The sequence below is a fragment of the Mycteria americana genome, chromosome 4 (genome assembly GCF_035582795.1).
Source record: "Mycteria americana isolate JAX WOST 10 ecotype Jacksonville Zoo and Gardens chromosome 4, USCA_MyAme_1.0, whole genome shotgun sequence".
NCBI classification, from domain to species: domain Eukaryota; kingdom Metazoa; phylum Chordata; class Aves; order Ciconiiformes; family Ciconiidae; genus Mycteria; species Mycteria americana.
Genome location: NC_134368.1, coordinates 29,613,058 through 29,628,715, shown reverse-complemented (window position 1 = coordinate 29,628,715; position 15,658 = coordinate 29,613,058). Strand labels below are relative to the sequence as shown.

The following is a 15,658-nucleotide window of genomic DNA, read 5'->3' as shown; positions in this document are numbered from 1 at the left end:
ATGATTTCATTCACTCCTTCTTGTTGCTATTTTCAACATTTTGTTTCTCCCTTTGTTAATTGTACCATAGTCAAGACTACTGTTTATAATTACTCAGTTGTCTCAAGTGTTTATACAACCAAAGCATCCAGGTTGTATTAATATCTTTACAATGAACCTTTAAATTGGAGGAATACTCTCTTTAAAAGATAGGGAAAAAAATCCAGAAATATGTCTAGATAGTTAATCGTTGTCTTAATCACTTGGCAGTCGATACCCCTGAGATTGTCAAAATGTTGCTTGAGGTGCCAAAAGTCTATGAAGTCCAACAGTAATGACTGAGAGTATCTACATTTCTTCTTTTCCCGTGCAAAGAACCAATTAGGTTATGTGCTTCTGGGTTGCTTCGAACTCTCTCTCATGTTTAAGTACTGGCAGGATTCAAGCTAGACACTGGTTGATTGGTTGGCCCGATGTGATATGGGCTGCACCAGTCAGTACAGTAGCCTTTTCATCAGGGATGAAGCACGTTCTAGCTTAAACATCTTATTTATTCTCTACCTGATTTGGAAAAGGGAACTGAATCCATGTCCTCCCACTTTCCAACTCTGTTAACTAGACACAGGGCTTTTGATCGTTCTGGGAGAGTGGTTTCTTCCACTGGGGATGTTTTGCTTTGTACTGAGACCTATGTTTTGTACTGCTGGACTGTAGAGCTATTTACAGTCTGTGGCCAATCAGCCCCATACAGACTGAGGGCTTAGGTTGGCAGTGCCTGCAACTGGAGCTCTTGTATAGTGAAATTCATTGCTTCAAACAGCCAGGTCGCCTGTAAGGAACACGGGTAAAGCTAGGCATGTTGGCACACCTCAGAAATGATGTGGGCATAGCCTTAATTCTCTGCAAAAGTGGTTCATAAAGTCAATAAACTGAGTGGGGATCTATCAAGCTAACTAATTAAAAAATGCTGGAGAGGCATGCAGCTGAAGCCTTTTCTTACCAACACAGGTGAAATATCCAAGTTTGGGTGGGAAAACATTACTAGTCTCCAGTTTGTCTGTTCACAGTGGTGTGCCCCCTCTAGAGCTCATGCCTTTCCTCGTGTCCTGAAAAGAGACACGAGAGTAGCTGATAGTCTGGGATGAGGGAAACTTGTGTGTGAGAGAGACAGACCAGCTCTTGTCAAGTGCATGCTCTGATTTAAAGCAGAGACATGAACTCAAGTTACTGTGTGTCAGGGTCTGTCTTGACCACAAAGGTGAATTTTCTAAGATAGGGCATGCTTCTTCAGTCTTTGGAAGGAATTGTTCTGCTTTGTGTAAATAATTAGATATTGAGCAGAGACTTCAATTTATGTCTGCTACATCCCATGAGTACTGCTAGGCTGTGGAATCAGTCTCTTGCTCGTTTTCTTGCTTTCTCTCTCAAAGTCTTTCTGGCCCAGTAAATTTGTAATTATTTATAGTTTGAGGAAGTCGTTGGGACTTGGTGGAGAGCCAGTTCTTTAAGCTGCTTGGCAGCATCAGGACGTTTTTGCCTTAAGGTGGAAATATAAGCAGCCAGGGAATTTTAGGTACTGACAACGTTAGACAGGAATTTGGGACTAAAGAGGATTCAGACAAATATAAATGCAAAATTCAGCCATTATGATCTGGACCACAGAGACATTCAGATTAACTTTTATTGATTTAAGTGGAAACTTGGACCTTAAATAACTTTATGGAGCTTGTCCAATATACTTAAAGAGATAATTGGGCACCAAAATCAGTCTTTAGCCCTACCCTTGAGTGACTTTCTCAAACTTGCGGAGGAAGCCTATAATAAAGTTAAAACTGCACCTCAAATGTCACTTGTATCCAAGGCTCTTCATTGATAGGACCCTTTGGAAATGAGTTTAATTTTGTTACCTGAAGTAATAAGGTTTGCAAATTAAAGGTCTCTTGGTAGAGAAAGAGAGAAGAAAAAGTAGTAAAGATAATGTTTGTGTATGTGATCTGCATTCTTTTCTTCTTTTTGAGTGAGAGTTAAACCCCAAATCTGTCATACGCATGTGAAACTTATCTTAGTAACATGTAAATGTATCACTCAGCACAGAGAGAACTTTTTAATTTTTCATTTGCTAGCTGGAAATAGTGCTCTTACAGTTTGCACCAGTGTCTTTTACATACAGGACAAATCTGAGTAATTACCTGACTGTGGAGATATATCACATTATTTGAGTTGCAGATATGCCTACATTTCATTCTGTGCATATTTTGTGGGTAACCTACACCTAAAAAAGACATTAGCTCGGCTAAAAACATGTCTGAAAATGTTTTCCCAAGTCATATTTTTTGCTACAGAAGAAAAGGATGTTGACAGTTAAGATAAACATTTTTTTCCAGGTTAATGTGTAGTTTTTTAATTGTCAAACAGTCTCACTCATCTGTAAAGATACACCTACTTTTAACTGAAGTTTTCTATTACAGTAAATTCTCCCTCAAGTTTATATTTTCCTGCTATTTTGGACCAGCTATATTAAATTTCAGAGTAATAAATACTACTTTTATGAAACGCAAATTCCAATTTAAGCATGGACTTAGGTATTCCATGCACAGGACAAGGTATTCAGTTAGTCCAAAGGACATAGTGGTATTTATTTCAAGAGTATAGTATTGCTTTACAGGGTTGCCCAACTTCATGAGTTCTGTGTAGGCCTTTGGAGGGTCTCTGATAATCTTTACATGGAGCTGCCTATTTAGTATGTGATATAATGTCTGTTAATAGATATAAGATCTTCAGAGGGAAGTCAGCTGGCGTTTGTTAGCCTACTGGCTTTCAATTCCTGTACCTTTCTCCAGAATATTTTCTCCAGAGTATATTCTTGTTTCAGTCAACACTGTGAGAAATCAAGTAGAGCACCTGATTCAGGTCTCATTTACACCAAAGTGAATCAAGAGAGCGACTGTTAACAGTAACATTTACAGGTATTACTAGGTCTTACTGGTAAGCTTACTCTACATATGCTTCACTAAAGATGGAGATTTGAAAGAGAAGTTTACTTATGGCTCATATTAAGAAATTGTCTTGCTTATAGATCGAGGATAGAGTGAGGCTATTGGAAGTGAAGTGCTGATGTCAAGGAGGGAAATGAATTTGTTTCTTCTCACAGTTGGCTTCAATTTACAAATTGGAAGTGTATTTATGTAGGCACATGTGGCTTTGAAACTGTTGTAATTTAACAGTGGATAATGAATGAAGATGCTGAGTAGTTGGATAGATAAAACTGTCACATAGAGCAGCAAAACCAAATATAAAGAAGAACTGGCAGAACAGTATTTTGAAATATCTGCATTCCTATGGATTTTGCTGCTCTTACGGCTCCACGTTGTATGACCTCCTCTGACCCCCATCCTCTGCCAGCCAGAGAGTGTCTTGAGCTGTCAACAGACACACTAAGGAGCTTGTCAGGTAAGGGCAGCATGTTGAGTTGGAACAGTGTTTGATGGATTAAGACCCTGGCTGTTTCACCTGTGCAATTCCTGACTTGCATTATGAATGACAATTTCAAAGCCTTTGGGCAACATTGCGAAGCATGCCCTTGGAGACCATATTACAATGTCAGAACAATGTCAATTCCAGTTAAATAATTTTTTATAGCAAAATAATTAAAGTAATATCTAGCTTTTGACAGCATTTCCAGAAAAACTCAAATCCTCAGTTAAGGCTCCCACAGCACTGCAACTTGACCTCCTTTTTTATTTTTTGTTGACATAATTAAAGAGCAGTATTTTATTTTCACATTTTTTTTGCATGCTGTAGCAGCCCTTCAGTTACAGCCTTGCAGTGTTCTCCTGGGCACTATTTACTCTACATTTAAAATAATGTTTGTAAGAAATTGTTTCATGCTATGCATTAAAACTGCGTATGTATATTTTAAAAGCTCTGTCCCACCTAGAATACTTTTGATGGTTTTGGATTACCTCAGACAGATTGGCTTTTATTTTAGCTGCCCAAACCCTGGATTTACAGTTTTATTGACCAAAAATTAAAAAAAAAAAGTCCAACCCAATCTACTAGCCTGTTTTCTTGCGAAGATAGCCTTGACACATTAATGGATAATACGGCCAGCTTCATGCAAACGAACATCTGGAACCTTGCTGGTGGTCCACTCTGAAGACCTTGCAATGATCACACTCCTTTCTTCTCTTCTTTTAAACATACCTAGAATGAGCCATGCAAGTTTTGTCCCTACTCTCTGTGAAGAAAGGATTGTAGGTTATTTTGGTGAGAGGAGAGAAGGAATGAGCAAAACACAGATCATTCTCAAATTTGAGAAATATTCAGAAAATTTATTTCAAGAAAGTTAATTCTGCCTCAGAGTTCTCCAGGAAAGGGAGAGCTCTCAGGTGTGCCCAACCTTGCATATCACAGACACTACCCCACGTCACAGACACTGGAACCCTGTGTACTCCTTCAGAGATGCAGGCAGCTGAGAAGGGACATTTGAAAGAAAGCAGAGAAGTTTTGAAAACTGCCTGCCAGGCAGCAATCCAAAGGAACTCATTCAAAATTGAATTGCCTCTGTGGAAATTTCCAATTTTGACAAATTGGTAAATGCTGATGAGGAATCTTTCCATCTGACTTTTCTGACCATCTCCATTACTCAACCTGTGATTGATTTAGACTTCAGCCACTGTAAACTGTCTGCCAAGCAGCCTACTTCAGCTGAGCCAGCTCTTCTACTGAGGAACAAGTCAGCAGGACTTCAGACCATCAGAAAGGGTATCCCAGCAGCAGGAGAGTTGGCATAATGGAATGGACAAAGGCACTGATACCAACTCTAACTAAGCTCTGAACTCCTATTCTAATTTTTGACAAGTCAACGATGTTGACATTTTCCAGTGTGGATACTTAATGTTGGACAGCTGAAGCCAGATTTGGTAAACACCTGTACTTCACGTTACTTACACTTCATTTAGTCCTTCTGCCTCAGCTTCCCATGTACAGAAAAATGAAGATAATAAAATTATCTTCAGAGAGAGGTTATTATAATTAGTGTTTGTAAAATCCTAAATGTAATTAAAGCACACAGTAAACCTTCCAGCTAAGGATAGATAAGGACCTACAAATCTTCTGCAATTTGGTATATTTATTGCTTTTTCTTACTTTTTGATTTTTTTTTCAGTATTGATATCATGACAGGTCAAGTAAGGAAAAGGAATAGGAAGAAACCAGTGCTTGAGAACCACGTGAAACATGATCTTAATAGTTATTGCTTTTACTACTTCCATAGCATGTGTTTTTTTTCCTCTCTTTATTCTTAACTTTCTTCACTCTTTTTTTTGTCAGTTTACCTTTGCCTTCCACCTTCTGAGAAATTGGCCTAAGCTAAGTCAGATAAGGCTTCTCTTTTAACATTTATGACCTAGGCAAGTTAGAAACGATGCTATAATAGTATTTGCTGAATTTCAGAGTACTTCATGTGATGGTGGCATCTATATGTCATATTCTTTGCCCAAGATTTTTTCCCCTAAAAGAAGCATCAGAAATAGAAATGATATCTTTACCCTTTCCTATTCCTGTTTCTTTATTTAACCTTGAAAGGCAGTGATTCAGAATAACTTAAGAGCTCACAAGTATAAATGTCAGCCACCCCTCCTCCCAACAGAGGGCTCTTCTTTAAAAACTAGACTGTTTTTCAAAAGCACGAGGCCTCCATTGATTTAAGCGCTTTTGAAAATCAGACCTTTTAGTTATGTGTTTACATGTCAATTGAAGAAAAAGATTTTATAATTCTAGTGGAAAAAACTTGTCCTTAATTTTTCTCAAAAAAAGAGACTCTAGATTTGTACAAGAACACATGTTGCACTGAACATTTTTTAGCTGAGTACATTCCTTTGGCTTTTCCACAAGCACTGTTGATCCAGAACTCTTTGAATCTCCAGTGGGCTAAGTGTGATGACTTGTGCTGTTCTTGACAGAATGTCAGTTATAAAAAGCCTGTAACTGCAGTGCCTGCTGGATGAATTCTGATTAGAGAGTCCATCTGATGCTGTGCTTTGTGCCTCTGAATTGTTTTCAGTAAGTTACTAGTGGGACAAAGTGGTATGTTTTAATACAGACTTTATTCAATGAGCATATATTCTTTCAAAGCAATAACTCAATATTGGTTGTAAAAAAGGGGGATTCATTTTTTCTTTTCGTAGACACTGATTCTGAAACCCTGAGTTCAAATTTGTAATTCAGAGGAATCTTTATTGTAACACTATGTAAAGTAACAAAGAGGAAACAGCCACAAGGCTCAGGCTGCTAACACTAACAGATGTAACAGGAATAATTCAAGATTAAGGGACATTTCAGCTTCTTTTGTCTTTAAGGACCACTTTCCTTGTATGTAGGGTATGAATAGAAACTTATAAAATATGCAGAATTTTGACAGAAAATAGGAGGCAGAAATAAAAATCTGCCAGTTCCTCTTTTGTGTACTTTCCTCTTTCTTTTTCTCCTGTCTTCCTTTGTTCTGTTTTCTTATCCTTCCTTTTCCCTCAGTCTTCCCATCTCTTGTAACTTTTCAGTTTCCCTTGTCCCTTTCATACCTTGTTTCAATTCTGCCTATTCCCTTTACTCTCTCCATGCCGTGGCTCTCGCCTGAGGAGAAGCAGCCTGGTGGAGTGCCTGCCGTCAGCATGAACCCTCACTTTGGGGGAGAGAACTGGTTGCGTTGAAACTCACTGCTGTCACCATTGCCTGGAGCCATGCTGGTTTAGGGCAGTTTTGACAAAAAAGAAATAAAGGTGCATGATTAACGCATCCATTCCCATTCTCGAGGCTATCGGGGATGAATTTGCCCCAGGACTTTTTATATACATTGAAGTGCTTATTTTAATTATGACAACCTGAAATGAAGCTCTTGCAGCTGAGGATCTGTGGTTAGCAAGCCTCTTCTTCTTCCCATCCATTCCCCCCTCCACTCCCCAAGTCTTGATCCTTCGCTCCAAGGATTTGAAGTGATTTGAAGTGAGTAATGCACACCAGCAGGGGGAATCTACAGGCTGTTGTAATAAGATTCAACGATATGTTGCGTTCAATTTGTTCTCAGCTCTGTCTTCTCTGCTGATGGGAGGATGGATCCAGAAGTATGTAGAAATAATATGATAGAACATGGGACTTTTTTTAAAGTAAAACTTAAAATGCAAGGCAAGCCTGAAGGTTCCATGTCCTGTAGTTTACTATATGCAAATTGTAAAGTCATTCCCATGTGTCAAATAATACGTCAGATGCAAACAACTGAGAGCAATAGGGTGAGGTTACAAGAGGGTCACGCTTCCAACCATTTGGGGGGGTGTGTGTGTGCAGTTAAGACTTGCCAAGTGACTTTGTTGCCTATAGTAGAGTTCCTTCAGGTTATACCAGTATAATTGAAATTAGCCTTGGTTCTCTGCTGTCGGGATGCTTGATTGTCAGTCATCTTTTTGTAACACCAGTGTTTTTCATTGAATTGTAATTAAGATTTTGTGTTGTCATTACAGTACAGGCCAAATTTCACAGTACAGGCCAAATTTTACAGTTAGTCCCTGCAGCACTGTTTTACCCCCTGAAGAGTAGATTTCTTGTCACTTTTCCATTTCATCTCAGCCTGTGCCAGGTAACCATTTGGAGAGAATAATCTTTTTTTCTGGAGAGTCTCCCACAGGCAACATGCAGTCACTAGTCTTCTGAACTGTACCTGAAGTTTCTGTATGATATTTCAGCCAGTCCCATACTTTATCCTTGTTGAATACTAAGAACGGCGCACCTCTTGCTGTCCGCTGACTTAAAATTAGTTTGTAAGATGTTTGGAGTAGAAATCAACTCAGCTTGTATACGGATGCTGCAATACGGGACTACAGAAGTCTCTATCACACAAATAAACATCTCTCAGGATGTGCAGGGGAAGTGTGCTCTTGACCTTTCAGAGTGACACATAGTAAGAGTCAGCCTTTATTTATTTGCTTAAAAAGGAGACATGATCCTGGAAAGAAGATTCTTTTGCATAGGAAAGGCTTTACAAAGTCCTGTATTCTAATAAGCATGTCTAGTGTTTGTCTGGAGAAGGAAATTCAAGTTTCCTTACAGATGAGAGTGCAAGAATGTGCCTCCCCCATGCTCCAGAAGTTTTCTGAAAGTACTGTATCACCCCATATCTGCTTTGGGTGCAGCTACATCCCTTTAAAAATACACTGCTCCCCATGCAGCCGCTCACGAAACGGTCTTGCCTGTGCCTGGTGGCTGGTAGAGCATCTGCCGTCATGGGTGAGCACTGCTGATTTCTCCCAATAGAGGGCAGTGATTATACTGTTGGCCTCAATACAATTAAAAGTAAAATTTGCGTATGCCACTTATTTGTCAAAAGGTAGCTTTTAGGAATATAGAAACTATTAACTGTCCATATTAAATGATTATTAAATATGGAAATCATAATATAACAGCAGGATCACTCATATAACAGGCAGCGTATTATTTTTAGGAATGGGAAATTCTGGGGTGGGTCAAATTGCAGCTAGTAGTATTAAAATATTTCTTTTCCAGCCAGCAACTGACTTTAAGGCAGAGAATTCCTCGTGTTGACTGTCTTGAATGCCGACGGTAGTTGGCAACTGCTGTAAGAAATTTCCTGCAAGCGTGTGCTCTCCCTCTTAGTGAATATCATTCCATTTTGAGCCTAATTGAAAACTGAAGATAGAAAACTCAGCAATTATTTTTCCCTGCAGTAAAATATTTAATATTCTGATTTCATGGCTGTCTGACTACAATGATTAGGAAGAACATTTTCTTATAGTATTTACAGTACCACAACAATGTATCAGGAGCATTGTGTATCAAGGGAAGGAACTATTATGATAAAATAAGTGCCACTTAAAAACATACCCAATTAAAAAGTAGGATGCTGTTGAGTGTTACATTTGGTGTAGTCAATAATTGCTTTGTAAGGTTTTTCTTCCCTTTGGCTTTGAAAAAGCTATTCAGGATGAAGAAAATAGCCTTGAACTAGAAAGACTTTAATAGGAATGATCTGAAACAACAGAGATAACACCTCTGCAACAAAGGCATTTTATGTTTAGAACTGTACTACTGTGTTAAGTCCAAGACAGTGTGGTTATTTCTGCTGGTGGAGAAATGGGAACTATGTGTGTAGTTGCCGATGGTTGTATAGTCCTTTAACTGAAACTACTCGGTGGGACGAACTCTTGTCCGATAACCTCTGTGTTAAGTGGGGTAGAGACCCCCAGTATTTACAACAGGATACTGGTTCGGAGAAATAAATAAGGACAGAAACTTGTTCAAAATGTCCCATAATTTTGCATAGAGAGTTTGAAGAAGTACTATAAATTTAAAATGTTTGCTTGTTTTTTCTTTTTATATCAGATAGTATTACTGAAGTCTTCACTAACATCTATGTGACCAGTTTTGGACCTGTTTCAGATACTGATATGGTGAGTTTCTGAACTTTTGCATATATGGTCAATTGTTTAAGATATATACTACTAACGTCCCTTAAACATGTATTCTGCTTTTACTTACTGTGGACAAATTTGGAATAATTTCACTGAAGTCAGGAAGTGCCAAATCCCAATAGTTCTAAAGATGGAAATTGGTTTATAGACCTTACATGATAAGTATACTTGTATTAGCTGTTTAGTTTGGACCAGTGAATCTTCTGATTGTCTCCACTGACTGTACTTTGGTTCATATTCTGGAGCAGTCTTGAGATGGGTGAACTGGATTCCTCTTGGATGAAACTAGAGTGAAAGGTGCACTGTAGGAGCACACTTAATGTTGGCAACAGTCTGAGGAACCAGACTGGAGTCAGTCTAAACCAAACTTCTTGAAAGACATAGCTTGGAAGTTGGGTCATCAGCAAGATTGTATTGTTCTACAGGTCTGTCCTTCATAATTTGCACTATTTAGTAACCATTTAAAGGAAGTCAGTGACATTAAAAAAAGAAACTGTCGAATATTGCTCTGGATTACAGTTTTTCATGAACAGCAATGGAAAAAACTCTGAGGCAAGGGGTCCTCTGTAGGCTTACTGCAAATCATACACAGATTAGGCAGAATGTGTTGCACCAGGGAGAAAGATCTTCGTGGATGTAACATCTCTAAAAGGAAAGAAGGGAAGGACAATCTGAAAGTTACTTTAGCTGCCCTTGCTATTCCTCCAAGAAATTATTTCCTGCATGAAATTATTTTTGAAGTGTTTTGAACATTCATGATTATATATGAGACGTATAAAATACTACCTATGTGTATCTATAGGTATTAAAAAATGAATATTTTTAAAAACAGGCAATATTTACTTTTTCTATGAAAACTTTCAGGTTGTGCATCATACAAAACAGGAAACTTCTCGATATTACATGCCAGGTTGCAATGAAACTAAATATTTCATGGTATGGTGTACATTTTAAAAGTTATTTGCTCACTGACTAACAGGTAGTCATAGCTTTAGAGAATATATTCTGGGTTTTTGTGTTTATTTTTTGTGTGTGAGTTTCAGTTTTCAAGCTTTGTTTTGACTGTGATGAATACATTACTGAGGCTTCACATGAAAAGTAACTTCATAGGAAAAATAGACATTTATTTTCTTTTTGTCATGTATGTGTTACTGATTCTCTTGAGGTATTTTTTCCTAATGATGATAAGTTTCTGAAAAGATTCTTATTTTATTACTAATTATAAAAAAAAAGTATCCACAGCTATAGACAAACGTGATATGAACATCTTGACCTTGTTAGTCTAGTATCTCATGACTTCACTGTGTTTACACTTACAATATTCCTGTGAAATAGGGAGAGGATATCAACCCAATTTTAAAGATGTGGTACTGAGGCACAAAGAGACTTACCCAAGGCTGTGCAAGTCATCTGTGCTTAATGGGAATTTAATGAAAAGCTCCCTGAGCCTAATCCCTAGCTCCTGAAACACTTCTGACATCAGTGTGTAAATGTGTGGAGAACTCTGGGTGTCTGTTTGCAAAGACAGATATGACGGCACAGTAAGGGGTCAGGTCATTTGATGCTACACCTCTAACAGCTCTGTGCAGAGGTGTTAATCGAAACAGAGTTCAGTGCATCAGAACGGCAGCTGTTACTGTAATGGGTAGGTCTATTTGCAGATAAGTAGATAGGTAAGTAAGAGCAGTTTAATACTTACTACTACAAGTTTCAGGGTTAATTTAGCTTGTTCAGTTGGTAATTATAAAATAATTTTGAAATGTATGAGCAGTCAATTAGAAAATTTCAACATGTGAGTTTTGAAATAATAGCTTCCAAACTGTCACATAGTCTGTTGAACATGAAGGTGACATTAGATTTTTTTGCCATAACTACTCTTTCTGTAGGTATTGCATTACTGAATTGATAATGTAAACTACTATACAGAGGGTTTACTGATATTTTCTTCTGTAAATGTTGGAAGCTCTGGAATATTCTCATTTTATAAGCTTCCTCCTTACAAGGCTTCATTGGAAGAATAAGTTTGACTCTTGCCCATGTCCTCCTAAATCTCCAGAGGATCCCAAACTGAATCTCAGATCTTTTCTGGAAGGTTGGGTCCCAGCCCCTGAGGTCCTCTGCTTTCACAGTGTGAGTGGTGAGGCCCACAGTCACATCAGGTTTTTAGGCTGGACACTGCTGTTGCCCAAAACTTTCATAGTCATTGCTGCCAGTAGGATTCCTTCCCCTGGGATTTTTCATAGCAACAAAAGTCAGCAGATGTATGACTACACCCTTTGCATTATCTATTTGCCAGTTTGGGTATTTTCCCCTTGGTTAGCATCTTGTGAAGAATAACAGTGCTTAGCATAAAAGCCTGTTGAAAATGGGAAGGGGGCTCACTGCCATGGGAGATGATTAATATGTGTTTATAGTATGGAAGAGGGAGGTGGCACACTGAAAATGGTGGGTGGATCAGAGCTAAGGACACGGTTGTCTCATAGTAGTGTTGACTCACAAACTTGATAAAATGTCATTCTAACCTTTGCTGTTGTTGAATTGATAGCAATTTGTGAAGTTTCTGTTTTCCTCACTAAGTATAGTAGTTCCCATTAATGATAATATAGTATTGTGTGCTATCTGTGACTCAGTATGATTGCTAGAATGTAGGTTTTTATTCATATTCCCTGTATTTTTCCAGTATCACAATTTTGCCAAAAAATAATTAAGTCCAGGGGAATTTGATCTTTGACTGATTTTAGGCTAGCTGAAGTTGTCATTGATAAATTTAGGAGGTAAAAGCTGAGGCTGAGATTTTTCTCCAAATGTGTTAAGAGTCAAAAACTTTTGATCCTTGTTGTGGATTAACATTTTGTCTAAGTTAAAAAGATGTTACTCACTGTTCTGCCCAAAATAGTCAGCTACCAAATCTGTTGACTCTTGGCCAGAACTCTGTTGCAAACTGCACTTCAAATGAACTGCTGTGACTAAAATATTGGTGTATCTATGTTAGCTGTGTCATAAAAATGCTATTGTATGTCAACCACAGTATTTAATGTCAAAGGAAATGCCAATATACAACAGGAATTTTCAACTTCATTTTGCAAACTAATGAGAATCAAGGAAGGCAAACCAAAACATGGGATTAAACAGATTTTACTTTCATTGTTCTGTCTTTTTGAGCTGTTACTTCTCTGAAATGTTTAAGTTCAGTATTATGATGCTATGCCTTATAGGCTTCCAACCAGATCAGTGACACAAATTTATTTTGACATTAGCCTGAGAGAAAAAAAACTGCATTGTTTAGAAAAACAAACAAGCTAAAAATTGAACAGAACAATTGAAAAACAAAGCATATGTGAATTTTCTAAAAAGTTATAAGGCTAAATTATTATTAAAGAGGCTAATTAAAAAATTGTAATTAAATTAAAATATTTAATATTTGAAAATTCTGACGTGGAGGATAATTTGGGTTGGATTATGGTTTGTAGGATAACAAAGTGGAAATCATTGAATTTAAACATTAAAACTGATTATTTCTCTGTTTTTCCAAAATTAATTATTTGAAGTCTCGTACATTGACGTATCTTTAAAAATACATATGCTGCTAACTCTGATTTTAGCACTGCAAACAAGGTACTTTTACAGCTTTTTCTCAGACTTTCTTTCCAGGCTCTCCTGACACTTTGGCTTCTAAAGTTTCCCAGATAGCCATAAGTGCTGATGTCCTTGATAGAAATAAATAAATAAATAATAAGTAAGAAACATATTTTCTTCTCAAGCAATAGTTATTGTATGTAAGATAGAGGATATAGGCACTGAAAGCCTTTATATGAGGTCTGCTGTGAAGAAAGCTTTGCCAAGATTTTGCCAAATTTTGCCTCAGAGCAATCTTTCTAATTGTCACTGGGAAGAGTGTTGCCTGCTTTCCTACAACACACAGTTAGTAGGTGGCAGGACCTGAATCAGTTTTGCTTGAATATTAAAACTAACAAGCTTTCTGAAAGTTTTGTGTTTCAACTTTCAACCTTAGCTTTTCATCGTCTTTGGGGAGTTTTGTTTACTGTGGTTATATCTTTGTTTTTCCCTATTTGTTTGTACACAACAATTTTTCCCAGTTTCCTGATGATATACCTCTATTTTTTCACTCTAGAGTCAAGAAAGATGAACATTTCTCTGTAGAGATGGTCATACCCAGCTAGTTCTCACTACACACACTTCCATCTTGTCAGTTTTCCATTAAACTTTCAATAAGCATTTCTGATTTTTCAAATATAGCCAGAACAGAAGTTTTCAATGAAGCCTTCAATGAAGGCTGAAGGTCAAGTCCAGAAATGACTGAAAGGATTGTTACAGCATCTCTCACTACCACTGAGGATGTTTTTTTAGAGAGAGTGGCTGAACTGGGAGCTGCATTTCTTTTTTTGTGTCTGTTTTTCAGATTTCGTCATTCTATTTTGTATTTCAGATTTTGGTTTTTTCTATGAAACTTATTTTTTAGCTGTTTCAAAGTCTAATTATTAGCTATGGTTCCTTAACTGGAGAGAAGCTTTACAGGGGTTGTATGATATGTAAGTCAGGACAGAATAAGGGGATGCACCAAGATGATTTTTTTCACAAAGATTAAAAAAACCACTGCAATTGTTTTACTGTAGCTTTTATCTTAACTCAGTAACAGAAGACTAAAGAGTAGAAGGCAAACAGAAATTATAAATACACTTGGTTTCCTTGGGTGTTGGGGAGCATCTAGGTTTTCTTTTTATCATTGATATGTTTCTGAGAAGTCAATAAATTGGTTGCTCTATTCCCTTTTATTATAGGCTCAGGTCATTGCCTTTGCAAGTTAAATCCATAGGCTGAAATTATGAGGAGGATATCTCCCATGATCTCTTGCAGAATTTCTGTGCTTTTATTCTGTGGGGAAGGCTTGTTCCCTTGTGCAGCATCCTGCCAAGTGGATCAATACTGGAGATTGATTTGTCAGAGGCTCTGTCCAAGCTCTTCGCTGACATTAGCTCTCAGTGTACCTCTTGTTTGGATTCCCGTCCCTGGCACCAGGCATCCATTGTGTTTCAGGGTTGCTCTTTCTCCATGTCTGAATAAAAAAGGGTAATGAGAAGTGTTTGTATTTTCAGTGACAGCAGTGTGAATAATATCCTGTAGTCTCTTTTCTAAGTAATCCCTATTCGTATTTTTCACATTCCTCTCTTATCCCCCGTCAGTGCTTATTTTAGGCTCAGAGTTCATTCTACATCAGGTCTATGGAAAGAAAGAGAGAGAAAATCATTCAGAGAAGATCCTTTTCATAAATAGATATGAATAGGAAGACATTCTCTTCCCTAGACACTATCATTCAAACTGGTTAAACAGGTTTTTTCCAGATTTTTTTCAAATACTTCATGTTTAGATTAAATGCTTAGACAAAAATGACTGAAGTTGGCAGACGAAGCAGAAATAAAAGGCTTGAAATGAGTTCTTCAAATAGAGGAAAATCATGCTACAATTCCCTAGAAATATACCACATATTCTTTATAGTATTAAAGGTCATATATATCTGGCAGACATTACTTATGTATTTAAAAATGAATACATGTTCCTTTGAAATGCAGTGATGGGATAGTGTTTAAGTTTTTAACAGGGCTGTTAAAGGTTTTGATAAAAAATAACCAACAGTGCAGTTTCAAACTTAACCCTCCTTCATATGGGAGTTTATTCAGTATATTTTTGAGAATTCTATTCACCAGTGTATAAGATCCGCACCTCCCAAAAACCTGAAAGGAATTTCTGGCCATCTGCTATTTCCTTCTATGTTCTGTGTTTTGTACACATAAGGTAAGTTTTGGAAAAGAACAAATGGACTCAGTTTATACATCTGTGCAGTGAGATTTGATGTTAGATACACAGCTAGTGAAGTACTTTTACAGAGCCTGAGTAGTCAGTGTTTGTGATTGGAGCGTTGACGGGTTTTTGGGGAGAGGAGAATTGCATCCTGAACTCTTTCAGTCCTGATATTGTTAGACAATTATTTATTTGTTTTAGAGAAGAGACAAGTAGAAAGTGAGATGGAGACGGTAGAATCATTGTCCAGTCTGGTAGAGAGGCCTAGGTAAAGCCAAGCCATACAACGGTGTACTTCAGGAACTATGGGGTTTTGCAGACTGCTGTAGTGTGTTAGCCCTTGTGTATGCCATTTGCACCGTGCATAAATCTGTCCCACAGAGAAT

General features: G+C 37.6%; 1 protein-coding gene across 1 annotated transcript in view; it reads left to right on the top strand.

Annotated features, from left to right (window-relative positions):
• GABRA2 (gamma-aminobutyric acid type A receptor subunit alpha2) overlaps positions 1-15,658 on the top strand; it is a 57,759-nt gene that overhangs the window by 17,699 nt on the left and 24,402 nt on the right. Inside the window, exon 3 of the mRNA XM_075500014.1 lies at positions 9,367-9,434. Within this exon, the coding sequence (XP_075356129.1) occupies positions 9,367-9,434 (68 nt within the window). The remainder of the gene's footprint in view (positions 1-9,366; positions 9,435-15,658) is intronic.